Source organism: Neophocaena asiaeorientalis, unplaced genomic scaffold (assembly GCF_003031525.2).
Source record: "Neophocaena asiaeorientalis asiaeorientalis breed wild unplaced genomic scaffold, Neophocaena_asiaeorientalis_V1.1 scaffold120, whole genome shotgun sequence".
NCBI lineage: Eukaryota > Metazoa > Chordata > Mammalia > Artiodactyla > Phocoenidae > Neophocaena > Neophocaena asiaeorientalis.
Window position 1 is genome coordinate 1,330,607 of NW_020185322.1, and position 26,991 is coordinate 1,357,597.

General features: G+C 48.3%; 1 protein-coding gene and 1 long non-coding RNA gene across 2 annotated transcripts in view; one reads left to right on the forward strand and one right to left on the reverse strand.

The window, feature by feature from the left end:
- The window catches only part of LOC112392452 (uncharacterized), a 35,103-nt gene extending 15,494 nt beyond the window's left edge, over positions 1 to 19,609 (forward strand). The window contains exon 3 of the long non-coding RNA XR_003001693.1: positions 19,137 to 19,609. This is a non-coding gene — a long non-coding RNA (uncharacterized LOC112392452). The remainder of the gene's footprint in view (positions 1 to 19,136) is intronic.
- A 3,237-nt stretch (positions 19,610 to 22,846) lies between these two features.
- Positions 22,847 to 26,991, reverse strand: part of ECHDC3 (enoyl-CoA hydratase domain containing 3) — an 18,233-nt gene continuing 14,088 nt past the window's right edge. The window contains 1 exon segment of the mRNA XM_024734182.1: positions 22,847 to 24,387. Within this exon segment, the coding sequence (XP_024589950.1) occupies positions 24,088 to 24,387 (300 nt within the window). The 3' untranslated portion in view covers positions 22,847 to 24,087.

Consider the following 26,991-nt stretch of genomic DNA (forward strand, 5'->3'; position numbering starts at 1 on the left):
TCGTCCCTGATTTCTTTTTTTTTTAACTTATTTTATTGAAGTATAGTTGATTTACAATGTTGTGTTAATTTTCACTGTATAGCAAAGTGATTCAGTGTACATATATATATATATATATATTCTTTTTCATATTCTTTTCCATTATGGTTTATCACAGCATATTGAATAGAGTCCCCTGGGCTATTATGGTATGACCTTGTTGTTTATCCGTTCTGTATATAACAGTTTGCATCTGCTAATCCCAAACTCCCAATCCATCCCTCCCTCACCCCCCTCCCCCTTGGCGACCACGACTCTGTTCTCTATTCCCGACAGTCCCTAGTTTCTATTCAGGGATTCGTGTGTCTCTACCTGGGGATCCAAGGTTGGAGCACTTGAGCTCGGCTAAGCCAATGAGCACATTGCATTCCCCTAGGCACGTGGTTGGCCCAGAGGTGAGCAATGGACCCACGCAAGTCTAATCGGAGCGCGCTCAGCATCTTTAGCCCGTGATGCTCTTTCTTGGACATGAAAGACGAAGCATACAGCCTGCATCTATGGGCAGTCATCTTGCCACCATTAGTGAGTCAGCTTTAGGACGAGGCTGATACCAAGGAAGGCAGAATGGAGAGAAGGATCAGAACAATACTTTGGTGACACCCCCTAACCCCTGAAGCAACCATTGCTTAAAGCTCCTTCTACTTACGAATTTTTTTAAATTGAAGTATAGTTGATTTACAGTGTTGTGTTAATTTCTGCTGTACAGCCAAGTGACTCAGTTACATACATACATTCTTTTTTATATTCTTTTCCATTATGGTTTATCTCAGGACACTGAATATAGTTCCTTGTGCTCTATGCAGTAGAACCTTTTTGTCCATTCATTCTATATGTAATAGTTTGCATCTGTTAACCCCAAACTCCCAGTCCATCCCTCCCCACCTCACTCCCCTTTGGCAACCACAAGTCTGTTTTCTATGTCTGTTTGTTTCTGCTTTGTAGATAGGTTCATTTGTGTCATGTTTTAGATTCCACATATAAGTGATATCATGTGGTATTTGTCTTTCTCTGTCTGACTTACTTCACTTAGTATGATAATCTCTAGGTCCATCCACGTTGCTGCAAATGGCATTATTTCGTTCCTTTTTATGGCTGAGTAATATTCCATTGTGCATATGTACCACATCTTCTTTATCCGTTCAGCTGTCGATGGACATTTAGGTTGCTTCCATGTCTTGCTATTGTGAGCAGTGCTGCTATGAACATGGGGGGCATGTATCTGCCTATGGATTTTTTTTTTTTTTTTTGCCTATGGATTTTTAAAATGAGACTTTATATGATAAATTTCCTTATTGTGTAAGCCACTTTGAGTCAGCTTTTCTGCTATCTACATCAAAGACAGTTCCAATTGACTGATAAGGGGAAATAATTTAGTACTTGGACTTGATCGAAGATCTATTTTGGTACCTCAAAATACATCATTGGTACACTTTGTGGTAATACATGGGTGCGCACTTATTCTTTAAAGAGTACATATGCATTGTAGGCACTGTTGTATTATGATATTTCATTATTAAAAAGAAAATAGTTAATACCATTATACACCCATCTAGGCAGACTAACCAGTAGCATTCATTCAAAAATATTTATTGAATGTCTGTTATTCGTCAGACACATTCTGGGTCTTAGGGATATAGTTGGGGAACAAGAAAAAAATCCCCATTCAAAAGGATACAATTTAAAAGCACAGAGGATCTATAGGAATGCCAGGTGACGATGTGTGCTATGGAAAAAGTGAAGAAGGTTAAGGGAAGGATGAACAAGGGCTGTTATTTTAGGCAGCATGGCTGGGAAGGCCTCTCTGATGAGGTGACATATGAGCAGAGACCTGAAAGAAGTGAGGGTGAGCCTTGCAGATATTGAGGGATTCAGAAGGAGCTCTCCAGACATGGGAACAGTGTGTGCAGAGGTCCTGAGGTATGAGTGGGCTTGGAGCGCTCTGGACATAGCACAGAGGCCAGTGGGCTGGAGTGCAGGGACTGGGGGAGCGGGTGTCAGAAAGACAGCCAGGAGCACAGCCTCATACACAATGTCAGGGACTCTGATTACCTTCAGAGAGAGGTGGGGTCTGTCTGGAGGATTTTGAAGGCATGTTAGGGTCTGACTCAGTATTCCAAAAAATCGCTGTTGGGTGCGGAGAACAGTCTGTAGAGACTAAGGACATGGGGTGCTTTGATGTTGCTCGCTTCAGCAGACTTCTTTTTTTTTTTTGGCTGTGCAGAGCAGCTTGTGGGATACTAGTTCCCCGACCAGGGATGGAACCTGCACCCCCTGGAGTGGAAGCCGGGACTCCTAACCACTGGACTGCCAGGGGTGTCTCTCAGCAGACTTCTAAATAGCAAAAACGCACTGACCTGAAAGAGCACAAGTTATTGCATTTTATTTTTGCCCCCAGAGTCCTTCTGCACTGTGGGTTCTGTCCTTCTGCAGGATGCCGTTCTCCCTGAGTGACTAGGGAGCCTGTAAATACAGCTGGAGTACTGGAAGCAGATGATGACAGTGGTGCCTGTGACTTTGCAGAACGTGGGAGTCCCTGCCCTGGGTGTTTGATAACCTCTAACCTCTGACCTCTGACCTGGGAGGCAGCCCTGGGCAGCAGAAGCAGCAGTGAGTCTGAAACCCATGGCCCTGCTGGACCCCTGGACTCTGCTTCTTTCCTTCTGTCAGACACATCTATACCTCAGCCCGTGGGCTGATTCTCTGTAAGATGGTTTCAAAATGAACACAATATAATGTTCTAGGAGTTGAAATTAAAAATGCTCACTTAGGGACTTCCCTGGCGGTCCAGCGGTTAGGACTCTAAGCTTCCACCGCGGAGGGCATGGGTTTGATCCCTAGTCGGGGAACTAAGATCCCACATGCAGCACAGCATGGCCAAAAAAAAAAATGCTCGTTTAACCTAGCTAGATTCCTTCTCTACTTTCCAAAAGGGAGAGGGCAAAGAGAAGAGGTTGAGAGGGCATTAATAACTCTCCAGATGATCTCTGAATAAATACTCCTGCAGAAGGATTAAGGGTTCTTTTGAGGCATCCGCCCAAAATACCCCTCTGTAGTGTTGCATTGAAATTAACTAATGAGATAAGCCTCCTGTTTTAGTTTCCTGTCTTTGGTTATAATTGCCGCTGCAGCCTTGCTCATCATTTCCTGCGGATTTTCCTTCTCTGGCTGTGATAAATATTAATGCCTTTAATTTTTCATTCCTCCCTTCGGCCTGGGATTCTGTGAAGAGTGAGATTTTCTTGTTATTTAGGCTGCCTTTCTCAGCGATGTACAATTTTCATTTTCTACAACAGATCTTCCTAGGTTAGTTTTTTTTTTTTTTTTTGCGGCACGCGGGCCTCTCACTGTTGTGGCGGCCCTGGCTCACGGGCCCAGCCGCTCCGCGGCATGTGGGATCTTCCCGGACCGGGGCACGAACCCGCGTCCCCTGCATCGGCAGGTGGACTCTCAACCACTGCGCCACCAGGGAAGCCCCCTCTAGGTTAGTTTTTAATTCAGACCTTCACTTTGGTTTTTCTTTGACTATTTTAAAAAGAATGAGAAGCCTACAACAGCCAGAGCTGAATCCAGGGCTTTGAAGCTCATCATGGTCTCTTTTTCTCTCGAGTCCTTAACCTGAGGGTGTCAGTTCCCTGTGATTCTAGGCAACGTTTTGTATGTTTAGGAAGATGTGGTTTATTTCGCCTAGAAAAGATGTCACAACTTCATCAGGTTTTCAAAATATTCTTACTAAAATAAATTTTAAAACATCCAGAAACCCTGCTTAACCATTCTGGGAATCATTGCTTTGGGCAAATCTAGTGACTAATCCTTGTGATACATGGGAACAAACATAATCATATCTTCTAGAGATTGTAGGAAAAAGGTTCTCTCCTCTCTTAGAACCACAGGGCATTTGAACCAAAAATGATTACCACTTCCCCACCCCTCCTTCACTGCACAGACGCAGAAGTGGATTTCTCAAATCTCACAGCACGGGAGTGGCAGAGCTGGGACGTGGTATTCTGTTTACTATCCACGTTCCACCAGCAGCAAGGTGACAGCTAGCACTCCCTAGTATTCCACTTCCCAAACTCTTCTATCTTTATTAAGGTAAACTAGTTTATTCCTTCCAATGAAAACAATTTCATTCCAAGTACCAAAGTAATATTTAGTAATTGACAAGAAACCTGACAAATCATATAAAGGGTCTGTATGTCATAAACCTGAGAAATCATTTCTTGTCCTTCCCAGCCTACAGAGGACATCCCTGTGCTTTTTTATTTTTTGGCCACACCATGCGGCATACAGGATCTTAGTTCCCCGACCAGGGATGGAACCCCCACCCCCTGCAGTGGAAGCACAGAATCTTAACCACTGGACCCCCAGGGAAGTCCATCCCTGTGCCTATCGTGGACTCCAGCCATTGCATTGTTAGTTATCTCTTTGTATCCATGTTCGGCATCTCCCCTGGGATTTTCGGGGCCTTGAAGACAAGAACCTTCTCTTGAATGCTTTTATATTCCAGAGAATCTAGCACACAGGCCCGAGCACTATTTGTACATTCCATTGCACTTTAAGGACATTGTCTAGGTGTCACCACTGTGGATCATAATTCCTAAGCTCAGTGCCTTCAAGGGTGAGGCAGTAATGAAGCAGAACAAGTGTAGGGCCATAGGGACAGTGGAAACAGCAGAAAACTGGGAAATTAGTGCCCCATCAAAATTAAAAATTAAAAAGAAAACAAACGTCAGAGGCCAAACTTCCAGCTATCATGACATGAAAAGGTCAGTAAATCCTCTCCTCCCCAGACAGTATGAAACTGGACAATATTGTCAGAACCAACCATTTCTGTGCTTTGGAAATTGGCCAAAGGCAGATAACAAACTGAGAAGCATTTACTCATGAAAAATGGATAGAGCTTCAGGCAAGAACGGGTCTGCAGCCTTTTTGTCTGGTCTGTTTCCATCCCAGCCCTCTTCCCAGTTTTGTCCACTGTTTTATCAGCAAGGGGCTGATAAAAAAATATCAAGTTTACTGCCAATGGGGTCAAATAAATTTTGAGCAGAGTGTGAAAACCTACAGCACTGACAGCAACAGAGAACTTGGCAGGAAACAGATGGGGAAAACTCACATCTCTGCAAGTGCGAGGATGTGCTCCTGATTGGGGTAAGTGGTGAACCAGCTACGTATTTAACAGAAAATCTTGGAATGGGAGAGCCAGAGGGTTGAGATGGGCTCTCCACACATCCCTGCTGGCTGGGAAACTATGCACATGTGCAGGAGGGATCCAGGAGAGCCCGGTAGAACGTAAATGCTCTTTCTCCAGGACCTAGCACAGTGCCTGGAATATAGGAAGTGCTCTGTTTATGTTGAATCGATGAATGCTAGTCGCCATATGCAGTATATCTGTCTATGAGTTGCCTTAAGTGCTTTTCAGAACAAGACAGGGTATAAGTAAACACATTAAAAGCTAATATTATTATTAAATGATATATGTTGGGAGAGGGCTCAGGAGAAAGGAGCCATTAAATACCTGAGAATCCAGGTACATGGGAGCAAATCCAGGGAGAAGCAATGGACGTGGTAATGGACAAAGCATTTGCTCCCCTGCAAAAGCTCTTTCCCTGACACCCGAAATACACAGGCGTTACTCTTGGTACTTTTCTAAATGCAGGCTGGCTCCTTTGTGTTGAAATCTTGCTTGGGAGAAAAAAGTGTACGTGAAGTGCTTAACACAGTGTTGGTAATGAGAAAACTCAGTGGAAGTGTTTGTCTTTAGGAATGGTATAATAAGGTCTTCTGGACTTTCCTGCCTTGATCCAGATTTCATGGCTCCAAATAATTTTGCCAGGAATGATAAAGACCCACATGTTAAGACACCTCCTCCATTTCCAACTCTTGGTCTGTAACTTCCTTGGGGAACACAAGTAAAGCCCATTAGACCAGAAGTTTATTCAGAATTTGTGGGCTCATTCAGCCTGGTCCTTGGGCAGAAGACTGGCTCCATGTGTGCTTTGCTGCTCAGGACTTGTAAGACCAAGAAAGGGCTTCTCTTGAGGTTGGAACAGGGCCCAGGAGTATGTGAACATTTGGGTAGGTTGGGCTGGCGTGAGTGACTGATGACCCCAAATACACCCCCCACTTCCCTCCTCAGGGGACAGTGGCTTCTATTTACAAGGAGGCAATGAACTCCCAGGAGAAAAGACACCCAGCGAATACCTGGTGGAAAGCACCCAGCTAGATTCCTGAAGAGCAGTGCTCCCTCCTTCAGGGTGTTGCCTGATAAGAGTTTTCATCGTTCTTGGCAGTGTAGGCTTGCTCCTCTCCAAGAACCATAACTCGGAGGATGTTAGGTGTATTAGTCAGCTCAGGCTGCCACAACAAAGTACCACAGTCTGGGTGGCTTAAACAATGGACTTTTATCATCTCACATTTGTAGACTCAGTGTCCCAGATCAAGGTGTGGGCAGGGTTGGCTTCTCCTGAGGCCTCTCTCCTTGGCTTGTAGATGGCCGTCTTCTCCCTGTGCCCTCACGTGGTCGTCCCTCTGTACCTGTCTGTGTCCTAATCTCCTCTTATGTCAGGATGCCAGTCCTGTTGGATTAAGGCCCACCTATACAGCCTCACTTTATCATAACCACCTCTTTAAAGGCTCAACGCCAAATACAGTCACATTCCGAGGTACTGAGGGTAGGTCTTCAGCATAGGAGTTTTGTTATGCTTCAGCCCATCACGTTAGGTAGCCGAGGGGCAGGGGCAGGGGCAGCTTAAGGCTGTAACTTACTCAGCAAGATTGGAAGAAAAGAAGAAAGAGTGTACAAAGCGGGGCTTTGAAGGGAATAAGGGAATTAACGTTTGTTTATTTAGCCTCTACACACACAGGCAGTATCCTAGGTGCAGTTTAATGAAATTTCGCAACCATCTTGTAAGGAAATTATTCTTCACCTTTTAAAAAATAGTGTCGGGCTTCCCTGGTGGCGCAGTGGTTGAGGGTCCGCCTGCCGATGCAGGGGACGCGGGTTCGTGCCCCGGTCCGGGAGGATCCCACATGCCGCGGGGCGGCTGCGCCCGTGAGCCACGGCCGCTGAGCCTGCGCGTCCGGAGCCTGTGCTCCGCAACGGGAGAGGCCACAACAGTGAGAGGCCCGCGTACCGCAAAAAAAAAAAAAAAAAAAAAAGTGTTACCTTTATAAAGTTGTAAAAAAAAAAAAAAAATAGTGTTACCTTCCTTCGTCTTTGTTTTTAAAATCTTATTCTGATGGTGGTGGTTGGATCTGTGAAAAAACTTAAATTCCAAATGTTCAAACTCGTTTTGACGTTCAGCTCTTCTCTTGGATCCTCTGAGCCCTGGCAGAAATGTACATGAGCCTATCAGCTGAGCATTAGATTATTTCCCTGAAAAGCAATGAAATACCCTTCAGCATCCCTAAACGCTGGCCTGATCCCACCTGGACATCAGGGGACTGCAGTTTGCTGTGGTCAGTTGTGTGAGGGGTAAGCCTGGGATTGTACATGTGTGTACCTTCATGGGGGTGTTGGGAGGAGGGTGGGAGAGAATTTTCTGCTGAATTTTGTCTGACTGAATGAATAGATAAGAGATCTACCTCTTAAATGAGACGCTGAGCATTTTATTCCTTCTTCACCCTTCGTCCTACACAGACACGACGTATCCTACATGATACACCCGGAGACCAGCTACATGGTTTGAGGGGGCCAGTGAAAAATGAAAATGAGGGGGGTCTCTTGTTCAAAAATTGTTGCTGAACTAAACTTGGATCCGCTTGCCTGACACGCAGCAAAGCCAACCCACTGACACGGGGCTGTGGGGAAGGAGAGTGCAGCGTTCATTGCAGGCTCCAAGCGGGGAGTCCAGGCAGCTCATGCCCAGAAGGCCCGAACTCCCTGATGGCTGTCGGGGAAGGGATTTTAAGGGCAACGTGAGGGAGAGGGTCCCCAGGTGCATGATCAGCTTGTGTACGTCCTTCTGATTGGTTGGTGGTGACGTAACAGGGTGGTATTTCGGGAGTTAACATCATCAACCTTCTGGTTCCAACCGGTCTGGGGTCTACCTGGTCAGCAGTTTCCACCTGGTGAAGGTTTCAGTATCTGCAAAACAACTCAAGGACACGACTCAGGATATTATCTGTAGCCCCTGAGGAGGAACTAAGGGTCCTTGACTTTGTTTTATGGCTGAACTATTTTTATTTTGTCTTGCTCGACTGCTTTCCCTTGTTTCTGCATTTTCTCACTTCTCTGATTAAATTTGCTCTCTGGAACTTGGGGAAGGCCTAGGAGGCTAAAACTTTTCTACAAACAAGAGGTGGAGGACATAGGGGTCTGCCCCGGGGAAAGTCTCACAGGGTCCTGTTCGGTTTCAAAATGATGAATAAGTTTAAGATGGTGACAGCCGAGCTTGAACCCAACCGTGAGATCCTTCTGGATGGGGGCCCTGGGGGGGCTGCCCAGGTCACACACACGTGAGGCCAACCCTCTGACCCTGCCACTTGTCTCCTGGGGTCATTGGACTGAAGGGGACCCTCCTGGTTAATTATTATCCCTCTCTAGATGAGCAGCTGATACTTTGTCTTCACTTGCAGACTCTCCATTCCTCATCCCTAGTTACCATGGATGCATTCTCAGCTGGCTTTCCCAAGAGAAAGGAAAACCCGCCTCTGGCTCCAGATATTCCTGTTTGTCTGCTCAGCACTGGGGATGCGGATGGGGCTTGGTTCCCTGGTCATAGCTGACACCCCTCTGTCACTCTCCTCCCACCCGGCTCCTCCTCTCTGAGGCCCCCAGCCTTCCTGGACTCTGCCTGTGGTGGTAGAAAAGTGGGAACACCTTTGGAATTTTATCGTTTCCATGGCAACGAGGCTGGCAGGATTGCTGGTGCATGTTTTCCGGGCGGAGTCCTCTTCTGTTTCTTCTCCAGCCAACCTTTCTTGGCTGAGGGGTTTCTGAGTGGTCGGTGGAGGTGACTCAGCTGGCAGTGCCGGGTGGCCAGCCCTTCGCTGTTCCCTGGGCACAGGCTCCTTTGTCCTGGCCTCACACAGACCTACTGACACCACAGCTCAGCCTGCTTCTCTCTTCCCTACTCTCCTCATCCCGATTCCCTTCTTTGCTGGCTTCTCAGCATGGCTGGTGGGCATTTGTACCAGCCCTCGGGTTGCTCCCAGGGCCTTGCAGATACCAAGGTGCTTCATCCTACCACACTCAGATTCCTGAGAGGTACCCCCAGGATAGTCAGCAACACTATCTTTATACCCCAGCCCTTTTCAGTGAGCCACCAAGATGCTTCCTGAACCTGAGGGGCCAGCCCCATCCTTCTGACGAGTGATGTAACGTAGGGGTGGTTATGGGGTAGCAGGGGTATACGGGGTGTTCACAATGGTAAACCGCCACTTTAAGAGGAAACCCTCTGCTGCTGTGCAACCCAGCTTCTGTCTCTGAACCTCAGAGATGACCTTGAACTCTGAGGAGCCCAAGGGGTAGTGAGGGCCTGAGAGCCATAGGGATACCTGGGCTGGGAGTCAAGGAACCTGGGTTCTGGTCCTCTGTAGCAGGCAGAATAATGGTCCCCCAAACGTCCGTGTCCTAAACCAGTGAATATGTTACCTTACGTGGCAAAAGGGACTCTGCATATGTGATGAAGTTAAGGATTGTGAGGTGGGTAGAGATTCCTGGACTATCAGGTGGGTCCAATATAATCACAAGCCTCTTTATAACAGGGAGGCGGGTGGGTCAGAGCCAGAGAAGATGTAATGCCAGGAGTAGGGGTTGGGGTGATGTGATCGCTGGTGGGAGTCACGAGACAGAGAACGTGGGCAGCCTGTAGAAGTTGGGAAAGACAAGGAGACTGGTTCTGTCCAGAGCTTCCAGGAGCAATGCGATCCTGCTGACACCCTGGCCTTAGTCCAGTGAAAGCCGTTTTGGACTTCTGACCTGCAGAACAGTGAGGTAATATATTTGAGTTGTTTTAAGCCTCTAAGTTTGTGGTCACTTGTTACAGCAGCCAGAAGAAATGAATACGTCCTACACCTGCCATTGATGGAGCTACTTGACTCTTGGGTGGGTAATTCCTCTTTTTCGACCTCAAGTTCTTTACATTAGGGAGTGTGATACACAATCATTTTCAAACATTCACTAGAAAATTTAAAGGAGCAGGATGGTTTTATTAGTTGAAATCATGTGCAGAAGCCCAGTGTCAAGCAGGTGAGAGTGGAGCTTCTTTGGTGCTTTGGGACCTGCTGGGCAGTGCTGAGTAGTCAGAAGGCGCTGGCAGAGCTGGAGGTGGGCCCTCAGCGTGTCTCTTGTTATTGACTTCCCCTCTGGGGGGAAGGTGGGCACTTGTGTACTTGATTGGTTGACAACTTCTGTCACACACCAAAAACTCATTGGAACTGAGTAGAACTTAAACTACTGTTGTTGTTTTCTTTTTTAACGCTATGACCTTTATTTATTTATTACTTTTTATTTAATTTTTTAAAATAAATTGATTTATTTTAGGCTGTATTGGGTCTTCGTTGCTGTGTGCGGGCTTTCTCTAGTTGCGGTGAGTGGGGCTACTCTTCATTGCGGTGCGTGGACTTCTCATTGCGGTGGCTTCTCTTGTGGAGCGTGGGCTCAGTAGTTGCAGTGTGTGGGCTCAGTAGTTGTGGTGCATTGGCTTAGTTGCTCCGAGGCATGTGGGACCAGGGATCGAACCCGTGTCTCCTGCATCGGCAGGCGGATTCTTAACCACTGCGCCACCAAGGAAGTCCCTACTGTTGTTATTAATGAGGCTTTATACACGTATCTTACTTGGGGTGCTCTATACAACTTATAAGAATAGAGCTCATCTTCAAGGTATGTCCATTTCTTACAAGATCCTCATTTCAAATCCCTGCCTGTTCAGGAGTTTAAGCAGGGAGGTAATGGCCATTAATACAACACATCATCTGGAAAGAACCACAACTAGTTTGTCACTGTTACTGAAATTGACTTTGGCAGACTGCCAGCATCCTCAGTGCCCTTGGGGAAGGTCCACTCTCCCTGGAGTTTTCCTTTTGCTTTTTTTCTGTTGCTCTTGAAGTCTAGCCAGAGTCCACACTCGTGCCTCTATACAGGACTCTGAGTTTCAGATGTCTAAAGTTGGGGACCTCCTACGACATCATGCTCAAAAAGTGGAAGGGATAAGTAAAGGGGGCAGCAGACTCATTTTCTCAATGGCACTAAAATTCTCTGGGAGGATGCCAAGGGCAATGTAAACCCAGCCCCACTGAGAAATCAAAGCAGCATTTAAAAAACAAACAAATAAGCTTCATGGGCGAGTATCTCAACTCCCTTAATAAAAGCAACTTTAGGACTAGACAAAACAAACACAGGAGTGGAGGAGGGTTATTAAATGTGAACTTGTGTGTTCTGTACCGGAAAATTTTCTACTTGGTCTTTCTCTCTTCCTCTTGATATAATGTATAAGGATCAACAGAGGAACTTGTTAAAATTGCAAATACCTGCATTCTTCCAAACCCAGAGATTCTGCTTCAACAGGTCTGGCATGAAACATTCCAGGTGGTTCTAACATGCATGGCCCTAGGAGGAAATTAGGACAATCATTGACAATTGCATCTGAGCTACCGAAGCGAAGATAGCTTTAAGTCCACTCTTCGAAACCCGAACAAGTAGGACCCTTGTGTATACTTCTTTTTATTTCCTGCAGTGCCTCTTTCTACAAAAATTTTTTGGGTGACTGCATAGTAGTTCTCTAATAAAAAAAACATTATCTTTGTTATACAGCATTATGTTATATAATGCCAGCTTTAAACATATTGTAACCCAATACCTTTTGCATATAGCAGTCTAGTTTTCCCAACACCATTTATGGAAGAGACTGTCTTCTCCCCATTGTATGTTGTTGGCTCCTCTGTTGTAAATGGACCATATATGCATGGATTTATTCCTGGGCTCTCTATTCTGTTCCGTTGATCTAAGTGTCTGTTTTTATGCCAGTACCATCCTGTTTTGATTGCTGTAGCTTGTAGTATAGTTTGAAATCAAGAAGCATGATGCCCCCAGCTTTGTTCTTCTTTCTCAAGATTACTTTGGCTATTCGGGGTCTTTTGTGGTTCCACACAGATTTTAGGATTATTTGTTCTATTTCTGTGAAAAATGCCATTGGAATTTTGATAGGGATTGCATTGAACCTCAAGGTGGCTTTGGGTAGTATGGCCATATTAACAATATTAATTCTTCTAATCCATGAGCATGGAATATCCTTCCATTTATTTGTACCATCTTCAGTTTCTTTTACCAGTGTCTTATAGTTTTCATGGTGCAGGTTTTTCACCTTTGGGGGGAATTCTTGGGTTCCCATGCTTCATCCTTGCTTCTTTGCTTCTATATTCTCTCTCTTTCACTGTTGAGAATTCTTTCCCCTTGGCCTTGATTCTTTTTGCAATCCTCTCAGTGGTTGTAAAGAGCTCTCCAAGCAAAGCTAGAAACTGCTGAACCAAGATAAAAAGGCTTCTCCTTCTTGCTGAGATCTTATTCATTCATTCATTCATTCATTTGTGGATTCCACAAATAATGGTTGAGTGCCTACTTTATGCCAGGCATGTCCTTGAAATGAGAGGTACAGAGATGAAGAAGACAGTCAGGGTCCCTGCCCTCATGCAGCTTATATTCTCGTGCAAAAAAATAAACAAGAGAGGGAGGGAAAAGAAAAGAGAGAAAAGAAAGAAAATCAGAGTTGTAGGTGCTGAGAAGGGAATTAAAGGGAGGTGATGGATGGTGTGACCAGAGGACTCTAGATTGGGTGGTTAAGGAAGACTAAACATCTGAGAATCATGTGAATGTCAAGAAATTATTATGCAAATAGAAAGGGGGGCATTCAGCCAAGCAGGACTATGCGCTCAGGGAATGTAAGATCAGACCAAACAAAACGCAATTAATGGTATAATTTTGTACCGCCACTAAATACATTTTCAAAAAATCTTATTTCTCTTTTTCGTATATCCATTAAAATGGACTATTCAGAATCAGAGTCAACTGTGGAGAAGTGGAGCTTAGCAGAAAACAGAGACTACTGAAAAATGTTAGCTGCTGAATGGAATGGTCAATTCTGATAGAATTTCTTTCCACAGTAATTTGCCACCCTTCCTAGGCAGGAATCCTGCCTTTTCTTATTCTCAAAAGTAGAAAAGAAGAAGAAACCCAAACCTAACCCAAAACATCCCACCTCATCCCAAACAGAAATAACCCTTATTACCCACCAGCTCCAGCCATGAAAGAAGAGATTGCCATCAGGGTATGATGTCATTATATTCCGCTTTAATTGGAGCAAAGGAGCAGAGAAGAGGTGAGGTTTTTGGGAAGAATGCTCAAAGAACTACACCCTTCCTCCTTGATTGTTTAGAGCAGGCTTGCAATTAAATACTAAAAATATACCAGCTATAAATTGTTTGACCAACTCACCAGCTGTGGACTGAACTGTCACCCCCAAATTCATATGTTGAAGTCCAAACCCCCTCATGTGACTGCACTGGAGATGGGGGCCTTCAAGGTGGTGATTGAGGTTAAACGAGGTCATAAGGATGGAGCCCTGATCCAATGGGACTGGTGCTCTTATAAGAAGAGGAAGAGATACCAGAGATCTCTCTCTGCCATGTGAGGACCCACTGATAAGGCAGCCATCTGCAAGTCAGGAAGAAGAGCCCTCACCAGGACGGGACCATGCCAGCACCTTGATTGGCATGGTCTTGGACTTCCAGCCTCCAGAACTGTAAGAAAATTAATTTCTGTTGTTTAAGTTGCCCAGTCCATGGCTGCCCAAGCAAACTAAGACATCACCCCACCTCTAGTTGGCACAGAGATGGTGCAGTAAAATGAGTGAAGGATCATGACTCCCCCCCATCCCCAAGTCTAGTGTTGGAAAAATATCCAATGAGATCACGGTCCCTCAGGATTTAGTGTCAAATAAAAAAAACCCTCTATTTTTCATAACTTAGAACTAATGTATTGAATAGTATTTAAAGCAAAAGTTTAATAATATTTAAAATTTTAATTTTTTCATTTATAGCAGGCCATTTGAAATGTTTGTTGAGTGAATATATGAATCCATGAAAATGATACCACTGACCCCATAATAGCTAAGACCTGTACTTTTACATTTTTCCCCCAGTATTGAGGTCAGTCTTATGTTGGACCAAGACTGGCTCTGTATCAAGCAGGTGTGTGTCAGCTACACCCTCACCAAAAATGGAGCACAATGTCGGGGTGCAGGATAACTTAACGGGACCCCAGGCACTTTTGCCTTGATGCACTCCTTCCTCCATGAAAAAATTTTAAATTATATTTTATAATGACATTCTTCTGATTTTAAAAGAAGTGAACACGAAAACACTTTTCCGAGCCCGTGAAAGTATCGTGCGCCCTGACAGATGTTCCTTCTCTGTCTGGAGTCCAAGTCTTGCTTCCATCACTTTTTGGCTGTATGATTTTGGGGACAATCCCTCGGCATCCTCATCTATAAAAATGAGGTGAATGAAGGTGTAAGAATATGGAGAAAAATCTTCCATGTTAGCAAGAAACTTCTTCGATGGGGGGGTACTTTGATAAGAGTCTTGGGATGGGGTGTGCTGGAGGAGTAATGGTTTTGTGAGGGGTGCAGGGTGAGCTGGAGCTGAAGACAGCAGAATTTTCCTCTCTACCCACCAGACCTGGCAGAGGAATTTTGGGGTCAAGGACAGAAACGTCAAAGGAAGAGTCTTAGGAAGAGGCTTGTCTTTGTCTCCTCAGGTCATCTTCAGGAATATCCCCATTTTCCTTTAATGCTTTCTGAGAGTTGAATCTATTTGGGGAGAGTGGAGGGTGCTGAGTTCTGCTCTGAGGTGGGCCTGGGTCTAGAACAGAAGCTCTTAGCCCAGGGCCTGAAAAGCTCTCAGTAAACGCTGCCCTTTGATACTAACAGCCCAAGGCAGGCTTGAAAACATGGTTCTGGCCTCATTTTGCAGCATCAATACTTTGTTTCGCTGATAAACTAACTGGCCCAGATAATCATCCAGGGCAGTGGTTCTTAACTGGGGTGATTTTGTCCCTCCACCCCCTTGGGGACATTTGGCAAAATCTGGAGACAATTTTGGTTGTCACAAGGGGTGGGGGGAGGGTATACTGGCATCTCATGGGTAGAAAGAAGCCAGGGATGCTGCTAAACATCCTGCAATGCCCAGACAACCCCACAACAAAGGATTGTCTGGCCCCAAATGTCCACAGTGCTGAGCCTGAGAAACCCTGATATGGAGCCTTTCCTCTGATGACCACCCAGGAATAAAAATGCAGGGAGCAATCTTTATAGCACACCATGAGGTCAGCTGACTCTATTATTTAAAAAAAAAAAGAAAAGCAAACAATTATATTTATGAGCTTCTTCCTCTCCACTGCCTCAGATGAACTGACATCTAACTAACTTTACTAGTATTGACTCTGCTAAATATGTTTCTTTTATTCTCAGGACTAAAAAGCAAATGTGATTTTCTAGTCCAGGTAACCTGGTAACAGTTAGGCCGTGGAGATGTTCGTCTAGAGCTAAGCTACCACTGCCCTCTGCTGGAGAAGTTTGGAACTGCAGCTTCAAGCGCTGAGAACCAGAGATTCTAATTAAACAAGGGTCTGGTGCCAGGTGGTCACCCTGGGACTCCCTTTGCTGGCATTCTTGGAACTCCCTTGGCCCCTCCCCTGGTTGGCATCTCAGCCTGGGTTTCCCCTGGAAAGCAGAGCCTGAGCCCCAGGTCTGCATGGAGGCAGTTATTTTGGAAAATGATGCCTGGGAACAGGAGGGAAAGACATCCAAGGGGTTGTTGTGAGATAGGAGAACATGTATATGCTGGTCTCTGTCCCCAGGTCCTGGCGCAGGGCTCCTGAGACCCTTGTCACTTCCTGAGTGATGAGCACACCAGGAGCATCTTTTGTCCTAATATTTGCTCCTTGACCGTGGTTCCCTACACAGAGCTCCCAAATCCCTTGGAATTTCCTGGGTGAGAGCAGTGTCTTTCTGTTCTGAGGAGGTGACTCTGGGATCCACTTCAGAAGAGTCTGGGTGGGGACCGGAGGGGAGTGGGGATGGGACAGGTGACACAAGATAAACTATCCACTGAGGACTGTGAAAGCTGGGCCACGAGCCATTCCAGGCTAGATTCACGGTGGTAGGGAAGGCGGAGGAGGGTGTATGGGTGAATGACAGGAGCCTCAGACGTCTCCAGATGCTTTCCTAAAGCATCACCGTGTGCAGACAATGCACTTCAGGGGCGAGATAAACAGTCCGTCAGGGGAACCGGGCACCTTCCTCCAACACCTGCTGGTTCCAGGCTTTTCCAAGGCAGACTTGTCATTCGTGGTGAGAACCTGTGGTCTCTGAGAAGTAAGTCCTAGTGATTATTTCACCAACAAGTTCTCCATAATTCATTTTTAAAAGAAACAGAGAATTAAACCTGAAATATGTCTTTAAAAAGAGATGGGGAGGCACCACGCCAGAAGCTGAGTGGTTCACGAAAGGCTGGCTTGTTGTCTGAGTTCAGTACACAAGCCTCGGGGCGCTGTCGGCCCGGAGGAATATTTCAGTGGGATTACCTGAGCTCTTTGCTGCTGCAAAGACGGATGCTTTCTAAGTGGAACCTCTTCTCACAGTGACCAGGCACGATGCCCAGTAAAATAATGGTCAAAAGAACATCACCAGGCCCCTAATGAGAAGCTGTTGACAGAAAATTGCTCTAACCTTCATCAAAAAGCCAATAAATGCCAAGGAAGGGACTAGAGATGCAGCAGCTCATAAATTCCTTCTCCAGGGGCCACTGGAGGGGAGTTAGGGGACCACGCACTTGCTCAGCCTTTTTCCTGAACGTTGCTAAGGAAACTTCCGGAAAGCTTGGATTGTTTATGGGGCTGCTCACCCTGACAGTCTCGAGGGGATGTCACCAGGAAGGGCACCCCAGCTTCTGGTCAGAACATCCTGCATTGAGCACCAGGGCTGGCTAGGTCTGTTATCTTTTTAGTCAGCCAGACCTTGTCTGTGTGATGTCACAGTTTGTAAGGTAACTGGGCGCTGAGATCCCTTCCGCTTGGTTCCTGTAATAGTTATTTCCTGTGGTGTTCATTTAGCAACCGGTCGGATGGCCCCACTGTAACGTGCCTTCCGTGGCTAAATCTTGTTTCCACTTTTTTGTGAGGGATGGGGGGTGCTCCCTGAGTGACTGATGTGAATCTATCCCTTGACTCAGTTTGGGTTCCCCAAAGGCGGACCCCGAATCAAGGGCCCGTGTGAAGGCGGTTTATTTGGAAGGTCATCCTGGGAAGCACAGGTGAGGGCGTGGGACCAGGTGAGGCAGGAAGGAGAAAAGCTGATGAAGTTTGCGTTAATGAGCAGGTCAGCGCTATGGTGGGCTCAGCCCTGCCGGTCCCGCCTGAGAAGACACAGCCCCGCACCTGAGAGCTTCTCCCACCGACGGCCAGGGCCCGGGGCGGTTATCCACACACCCCACCTGCTGTGTTGAGGGGTGTCCCTGGAGGCCTTACCTCCCCGCCACTTTGGGGTTTGTGTTGAAGGCTGAGCCCGTTACTGGAGGGCCAGCACCACCGCAGAGGTGGAGACAAAGTGCTTGGGGGCGGGTCTTAGTCTGCTTGCTGTAACAGAACACCTGGAGGACTGGAGGACTTAAAAATAAATGTATTGGGCTTCCCTGGTGGCGCAGTGGTTGAGAGTCCGTCTGCCGATGCAGGGGACACGGGTTCGTGCCCCGGTCCGGGAAGATCCCACATGCCGCGGAGTGGCTGGGCCCGTGAGCCATGGCCGCTGAGCCTGCGCGTCCAGAGCCTGTGCTCCCGTAACGGGAGAGGCCACAGCAGTGAGAGGCCCGCGTACCGCAAAAAAACCCAAACCAAAACAAAACAAAACAAATGTATTTTCTCCCAGTTCTGGAGGCTGGAAGTCCAAGGTCAAGGAGTGGGCAGGTTTGGTTTCTCCCGAGGCCTCTTTCCTTGGCTTGTGGACAGCCTTTCCTCTGTGCATAAATATCCCTGGTGTCTCTCCTTCTGCTTATAAGGACACTAATCCTTCTAGATTAGGGATCCATCCTTATGACCTCATTTAATTACTACCTCCTTATAGGCCCTAGTTCCAGATACAGTCCCATTGGGGGACAAGGGTAGTTCAGCATATGAACTTTGTGGGAACACAGCTCATTTCATAACGGGGGAAGCTGTTATCTGTGGAAAGTGCCCACCACAGCTGCACGTGATATGGAGGTGGGTCATGGGGACATGGGGGGGGCGGTCATCAAGTCTCATCTACGTTAATCCTCGAACCACTTAGGAGCCAGGTATCACTATCATCCCCCTTCTAACCATGAGGAACCTGAGGCTCGAAGAGGTTAGACGACTAGCCCCCACATCACACAGCAAGTCACAGGGCGTGGGCACAGAGGCAGCCCAACTACCTGACTCCCGTGCGTGGCGGCCATTTTGTATTTGAGTTTCAACGTGGTCATGACTTATCTACTAGACTAAGTTCCTGGAGAGTCGGAATTGTCTTAAAAAAACCATCGCATGGTGCCTGGCACGGAGCTCTGCATTTTAGACTCAATAAATACATGCAGTGATGTTTTAAAATCCTTTCAACTGTTTCTTTTGGAAATAGACCCGGGGGGAAAAAATCCATGCAACTGAAATAAAGGAAATTAAATCTGCTTTTACATGAACATGGTAACTTGTGTGTGTGTGTGGTTCACCACTAGACTGGCAGGAGGACAGGTGTGAGGGGTCCCTGGGGTGAGGGGGCTGGGGGGGGTGAGGGGCACAGTGAGTGACCCTGGCAACTGTCCATCATCCTTTAGGGACCAGGTGGGGTTGCTGATATGGGACTAGGGCCTTGAAGAAACTTCATGTGTGAAAACTGGACGGACTGACTGGGTAACTTAAGGGATAATGATCAAAGGATCAGAATAATAACTTTGACAGCAGTAACAAATGAGCCAATTTTGGTTTAAATAGGCATATTAACCATTTCAATGGAGTCTGTCAAGAGCAAATCTATTCGCTGTCTTCTCACCTTGCCAACTAACCATATATTTTCTCTCTGTTCTATCACCAGAAGTGTAAACATTTGGAGGCCAAAACATGCTTCAGCTGTGCTTTAAAGAAAGAAAATGGGCTTTTTGGAACCCTGGATCTGATCTCATCCAAAGTAACTCCTGAATACCGACCTACACAGAGACACCATCAACTTCCATGGACCTACAGAGAAAACATGGATTTAATTCACGTTTTGCTGAGCTATTCAACTTTGCAAAACTGATTTAGAAAATGTGGTCTGAGAATTTAAAGAAATTTCTCATGTCTGTGTCACAAGCCAGGACGGGGTGAGGGTGTGTGGGGAAACTGCACCCTGGCTGCATTCACCTGGACCCGGAAAGTCTCATGGGAGGTCTACGCTGTGCCGGGCAGCGTCCAGGCGCTGAGAAATAAACAACAGAGACTGACGTGGCCCTGTAGGAACGCACACTCTTGTTTGGGGGCAGGGAGCGTGATACACTAGACTGTGATTAAAAAGAATAATTCAGGGCTTCCCTGGTGGCGCAGTGGTTGAGAGTCCGCCTGCCGATGCAGGGGACACGGGTTCGTGCCCCCGTCCGGGAAGATCCCACATGCCACGGAGCGGCTGGGCCCGTGAGCCATGGCCGCTGAGCCTGCGCGTCCGGAGCCTGTGGTCCGCAATGGGAGAGGCCACAACAGTGGGAGGCCCGCGTACCGCAAAAAAAAAAAAAAAAAAAGAATAATTCAGTGTGCTTCCTGCACAACAGAAGTGTCTACAAAGTGATGGAATGTCGCTGTCACCTCAAAGCCAGTAAGAGGGGCAGCAGGGTGGCCTGGGGTAGAGTCCGTGCTCAGAACCCGACCCCCTGGATTTCAGACCTAGCTCTGCCCCCTACCGGCTGTGTGATGACAGGCAAGTCACAGTATCTTTGTGTTTTAGTTTCTTCTCTGTAGAATGGGGTTCATAAAGCCTAGTGCATAGAGACTTTATGAGGCTTCACGTATTAACATCCAGAAAATGCTTAAACAGTGCCCGGCACAGAGCAACCACGACATCAGTCGCAGCATTGATAAGCTTTAAATCACACTCCACTCTGATCAACATTTTTTCCTGTTTCTAGATTCCTAGAAATTTCTAAACGTGGCCAGTACCATCTCAACACAGAGTTAGGTAAGGTAAACATTGAAAACATGCAACAGAAAAGGGAAAGATTTCTTAAGTCTGTGAACAAATACTTGCAAATTGGGTCAGAGCTGAGACATTCCCGGGCAGGAAAGGCAGCTTGGAAGGAAATATCGTTATGAAAATCAGCGAGGACGTCAGAGGAGCATAAACCCCACAACACTGGACTCACCCGGCCCCAGCCTTCCCTCCCCCTTTCCTGTGGGACAGCGGCCTCCCCTCCCCCAGGGAGCCAGAGGGGGCCGGGCCCTCCCACCCTGCAGGCCCAGGATGGCCTGCCAGCTTCTCGGGGGGTGGGTGGGGGGAGGGCCTCTGTTTGGGACCTGAAAAATACATTCTGGGCTCCAGAACATGAAAGAAAAACCCTTGCAAGACTGAAATTTCATTAAGTTTATTAACGGTAACAGGTGAGCTTCAATAAGGCTGATTTGAACTCTGGTCTCTTGATGACTGCCAGGGAAGAATAATCATTCATTGGTCAAATATTTTAAAACAATTTAAAAGCTTAGTGCAGTGGGTTTTCAGAGGACGGAGAGAGGAAAGGGGGCCCCTAGACAAAATTAGGATGATTGCCGATTTCACTCTGTAGGTGCTTCCCAGCCAGACATTTTTAAAAGGTTCAGGTGTGGCCCCCAGGCTCTGAGGCTCCATCATTCTCCAGTGTAATCAGGTGTTTTCACTGTTCACCGCTTCTAGGGAAAGAGGCCCATCTTCTCCTTTTGTAAAAGAGCATTTTCTCTGAGCAAAGCTACCTGTTTCAGGTTTCACAGCAAGTTTCCATTGCTGTAGAATCTGCAGTGTCAGAACCGGGAGGACACGAGGGTCCCAGAAGGGGACCTGGGCGCTGAAAGAGGCTCCGTCACCTGCACCGTCACACAGCTAGATGGTGGCAATCCTCGGACTTGAACTCGGTGTTCTTCGAGGTTGAATCTGTGCTTCTCCTGCATCCCCTCGGTAAGCAAAGCTGTGTTGCCTTGGCTCTGCCATTTCTGATTGGTTTCCTTTGAGTGCATTGGTCGTCCGTCTCTCCAGGCTGGAACTGTGATCTTTTCGGTACATTGGGAGGACTGCGGTGTGGTGTCAGAGGTACGGGATTCAGAGTCATATAGATGCTGGCTCACCTGTGGCCAACGCACATACCGGGGAGCAGAGAGAGCTCCTTCCGAGGGCTGCCTGGCGAGAGTTTCGGCTCAATAAATCTCCTGGCAGCCCCCCCCATTTGTTGGTGTAAAAGTAGTCATTTGCGCCATGTTTGTTTTTTTGGGGGACTGAGGCCGGCCTTGGGAATGCTCTCTCCCCCAGGCCGTGCAGAATCAAAGGCCCCTTTCGCTGACTTTCTAGCCCCTGAATCTGCTGGTCTGGGCGGAGCTCAGCAAAGCTCCCTGAGCAGTAAATGGTACAGAGGGAAAGATGAACGCACGAGGCTTTCCAAAAGCAGTCGTCTGTGGTGGTGATCAGAACGTTTTCATTCAATATCCCAGTGGAAGGAAGCAGAGATGCAAATTCACCCCCAATTTGTATTTGCCGTGGGGGTGAATTATGTGACACTGGTGTTTGGGTAGCAGATTTTCCTTCTGGATTATTTTCTGCTCTGGCGATTATTAAGATTTATAGCGAGTCCCTGAGGCACTTCAGCTCACAGGTTGGGAAGCCAGCCTGGAGGCCAGAGGATTTCCTGGTTGGAGGCTATGGTGCCGCTCATCCAGAAACTGGAAAGGCAACTTGGTTTTCCTTGGAACGTGTGAGAAGGCTTCGCTAACTTTCTCCAAAGCCCGGAGTTTATAACACCCTCTCCTCACTGTGGGATCTATCAGCAGCCACACAGCAACTCCCACGGGGGGCAACCCGCAGGGGCCCCACCGGCGGATTATTTTTGAGCAGATCATGACGGCCAGTCCTTCACAGCCTGGGTTGAAATTTCAGACAGTTGTTTATCAGATTCGTAGTAAAACTCCACTGGTGATTTGCCAATAGTCAAATCCCACGTCCCCGGTGCACCAGCAAAGTCCTCCAGGGGGCGCGCTTAGTCCAGCCCTGGGTTCTGGAAAGCTGAGGGGCAGGGGTCAGGTCTTCAGGTCGGCCTCCCTCCAGCCCAGGCTCCCCGACAAGGTGGGCAGCCGGCGGTGGGGGGAGGGGGGAGGGCACCCACGGCTTTATCAGCAGACAGAATCTGGGACCCTCCCTCTCCCCGGTCTCCACCACCCATCTGTAACCTGGAGGTGATGGTGGCCCCGCTCTGCTGGATTCTGGTGGTGACTGAATGAGGATGTACAGGGGGTGCTGGTGTGTACTGGGCTCCAGGGACTGGTGGCTCTGATGATCTTTCTTCTTCTGAGGAACATTCTCAGTAACAAGCTCCTCCTTTCCAAGAAAACATTCTTTTTTACATTTATTTTATTTATTTTTGTCTGCGTTGGGTCTTCGTTGCTGCGTGCGGGCTTTTTCTAGTTGCGGCGAGCAGGGGCTGCTCTTCGTTGCGGTGTGCGGGCTTCTCATTGCAGCGGCTTCTCTTGTGGAGCACGGGCTCCAGGCGCGCGGGCTTCAGTAGTTGTGGCTAAGGATCTTCCCCGACCAGAGCTCAAAACTGTGTCCCCTGCACTGGCAGGTGGATTCTTAACCACTGGCGCCACCAGGGAAGCCCTCCAAGAGAACACTCTTTTTCACCTTTCTAAACTCTGGCAAAGAAAAAAAAAAAAAGGCCAATCTCAATAGAAACCCACTAGGGGACCTCCCTTCCAGGGGCTGCTTGCCCCCGTGATTAGAATGAGAACCACCGGGTAGAGCGTCACGGGTCTCTGTCTTTGGTACGAATTACATTTACGGCCACTCTAATCATAGGTTTAAAAAAATTGGCCTTAACAAACATGATCAGCCCCAGGTGTGAGCTGGCGGAGGCGAGGTCTGGGCCACTTCCGGGGCCTAAGTGGACCAGAAGCCAGAAGGTAAGACGTTTAGGTCCTGAACCACCTTGGGGGAACTCAAGTGCTCGAGGCTAGTCGGGATTCTTCACCAGAAGCTGAGCAGAGTTTGGAAATGCTTCCAGGGGAAGTGATCTTTCGTGGGGACAATGTGTGTTCTGCGTCCCTCCTTTCTCTCCCTGATGCTTTTATCCTCAGGTTTAGCCCAGGGTCCAGGTTCCCAGTTTCCTGGTGGCAGGGACCTTCATTACAGAAGCAGCAGGCACCTACCAGACGTCCATCAGCACAGGCATCAAAGACAGAGTTCATTGATTTTCTTCTTTCAACCAGCTTACAGTCTGGTTGGGGAGTTAAAATTACCAGTCTCTCTAAATAGGTAATCTTTAAAAGACCCCATAAGATTATCCCAAAGCCAGAGGCATGATTATTTCTCAATAGAATCAGGAAGATTTCCAGAGGGGAGAGCGTCTCGTGAAGATCTGCAATGTTTCTGTCGTAGGCAACTGGCACCACCTCCACCTTGGGGGCCCTTTCTGGTCACAGAGTCGGGCTGAAATCCTTCCTTCTCACCTCAGTTTTATCTTCACCTTCTCCCCTGGGGGGGGCATCCCCTCATCTAAGGTCCTGGGAAGGAGCGTCACACATGGACTTTCTTGTGTGCTCACAGCCCTTCCGCTCACGTCAGCACCCGACTCTCCAGGTCACCCCTTCCCCAGGGAGCGCTGACTCGTAACCCAGACCCTGTGCACTGAGACGTGACTGATGCTGGAAAAGCAGGCTGGCTCTGCTACAGTCACGAGGCAGCGGTGGTGTCTGGGGGTCGGAAGGTCACGGGTGGGGCCGGTGGGGGGGAAACCCTGAGCGCTGCCCACTGGGCTCACGGCCCCCGGTTCCTCTGATGAGGCTGCTCAGTGTGACCAGACGGGCTTCCTCTTCTGGAGGAAGGCCTTGACCCCCTCCTGGGCATCCGGCAGGCCCAGGTTGTCCACCATCATCTGGGAGGTGAGGTGGCAGGCGGTCCTGAGGTCCCGAGCCAGCTGCCCGTAGAGGGCGGCTTTGCCCAGCGACAGCACGGGCTGGTCCGGCGAGGCCACCTTCTTCGCCATCCGCGTGGTCTCGTCCTCCGGCACCACCCTGCTCAGCGGCCCGTGGAGCAGGGCCTCCCGCGCAGAAACGGGCTCCCCGGTGAAGAGCACCTCCAAGGCCACCTGTGGGAGGGGACAGGGGCCGTTACTTAGGCACCGGCCATCCTGCGACCCAGCGCCACCCAGGCCCCACCCGCCCTGCTTCACTCTGCAGAGACTGTTTGTACCGTGACGCTCGGGCCAGTTACCTGCTCCTCAAACACCATGTCCCCATCACCTCTGAGGTCTTCCATCCCCAGACTCCTGCCAGGGACGGGATCCATGAGCACCCAGGAGAGGGAGGCACCCTCCTCATCTCCTTCAGGTCACATGTCACCACTCTATTGAAATCACAGCTCACACCCCAGCGCCATCCCCCCTTCGGGCTGCATTGTCTTCCCTTGCACTTTCACCATTTACTATATATTTTACAGTTTATTGTGTTATCTCCTTTGTTGGCACATAAACTTCACTAGATCAGAGACTTTTTTTTTACTCTTCTGTTTATTTCTGTATCGCCAGCACCAGAAGAGTACCTTGCACATAGTAGGCAGCCTCCAGGATATTTACTGGTGAGTGATTTAAGGAGTGGATGGATGGAGGCAAACACAGTACAGGAGAGGTGATGGCACAGTCCTGCAGAGGCCAGGTCAGAAGGTGACAACGGCTTCCACTGGTTCTTTCTCTCCGGCTGTTCAGCCTTGGAGCCCAGCTGCCACGCCGTGAGGAAGCCCGAGCCACTCTGAGGCTGAGACACAGCCTGTGTGCCCCTGACCAGCCCAGCCGAGGTCTCAGCTGAGAGGCAGCCTCAACAGCCAGATGTGGGAGCGGGCGGGCCCTCAGACCACTGCCCCCAGCTGTCATGCTCCCCTTCCAAATCTTCCCAGCTGAGGCCACGGACACTGTGGTGCAGAGATAAGCCTTCCTCTCTGAGCCCTGTCCAAGTTGCAGATTCACGAGCTCAAGAAATTACTATTGTTTGGAGCCACTGAGTTGAGGGTGGTTTGTTATAGATCATTGGACTAGCTTGTGCTATCATCAGCACTTAGGTCATGGTTTTTCAGCCTCAGGGCTATTGTATGTTTTGGACCAGATAATTTTTTTGTCGTGTGGGGCTGTCGGGCATTGTAGGATGTTTGTGGCATCCCTGGCCTCTATCTACCGGGCAGCAGTACCCCTGTCCCAACTTGTGACAATCAAGGCACTGCCAAACGGACCCTGGCGCCAATACTGCTCCCAGATTAGAACCACCGATTAAGGTGGTTTTTTGAATCATGAGACTAGATCGTATCACTGGGGGATTGGGCTTTGGTGGAAGAGGAGAGGCCAGAAGGTGGGTACAGATGCCATCATAGGTGCAGATGGAGCACACAGTGGACTGGGTTGGCCACCAGGGACAAGGCGATGTTGGCCCCATTTTCTCCTCTGCAGTTAGGGGAGAGGACTAAATCCCAATGTTGTCCAATTTTGGAAATTTCATGATGACATGCCGGAGGCAGCAGGAGCTACAGAGACTATTTCATAGTTGAAGAGGAACAGCATTGTCACTGCAAAGCGTGTCTGAAGTGCCTGTTTGAATGTGGAGCTAAAAACCGGTCCTGCTGATCCAGGGCTGCTAAGTAAGACGCCCCTGAAGACACCCAGCGAGTCCCAGTGAAGGGCAGAGGCCAGGGGGTCCGATCTGGGGAAGGCGCAAGAGAACACGAGAGTCCCCCCTGTCCCGGGCACTCATGCTCCTGGCCTGCCTTCAGCTTCCTACCTGGTCCTGCCTAGTTCATGGCCCTCTCTGGCATCAGTGTCCTTACCTGCCTGGTGGGGTAACGCTATTTAGCACCACATTGATTTATAGGGGTTGTACCCACACGGATCAGATAATAGAGTGGCATTCCCTGAGAAAAAGAAAGCCTATTTTATGGCAAATTAGCACAATCTTTACTTACTGTTTCCCCTGAAACTTCAGATGAGAGAAGAAAATACCTCCTCTCACCCTTTTCTGTTATCAACCCTTGTTAGGGTCCCCCTAACAAGGTGGTGATTTTATACTTCCTCTTCCCAGAGTATCTGTATTAAAAGCAACAAAAAGCACTTGAAGACAAGGCTGACCTTCAAGGCTGACCTCTGGTGTCTGATGTCCCCAAGTTCTAATCCCACTTACCAACCGCACAAACTTAAGGGGGCAGTTTAACCCTCTGAGTCTGTTTCCTCACCTGAAAAAATGGGAGTAAAGATTCCCATTCTCCTGCGGAATTGTGAAGATTGGAGAAAGCTGTGTAAAACTTACACTACAGTGCGGGGCACCCAGAAGGCCCCTAGTAAATGCAGTGCCTGTTATTAACAGGTTTCTTCCTCCTGTAAATTTGTATGAATCTCCAGTGTTGGCTTTAGGTATCAAGGCCCCTGATTATTTAAAGCAGAGGGGTCTCTGGGGTTCCTCAAGGCACGTGTAGGAGAAGAACTAGCTGGTGGTGCGTCAGCATTAGGGCTGCGATTCGGCAGGACCGGAAGGGAAGGACCTGACAGGGGATCACGGGTTAACTTCATCAGCCCGGAGACCTCCGGTGAGTCACTGAGACCCCAGCCCTTCCGTGAGGTGGGCTGTTGAACATACGCCTGTGGTGGCCACAGCGTCACCGTTAACATGGAGATTCTGAAGCGGTGGGTGGGGGGGGGGGGGCCTGAGACCCCCGG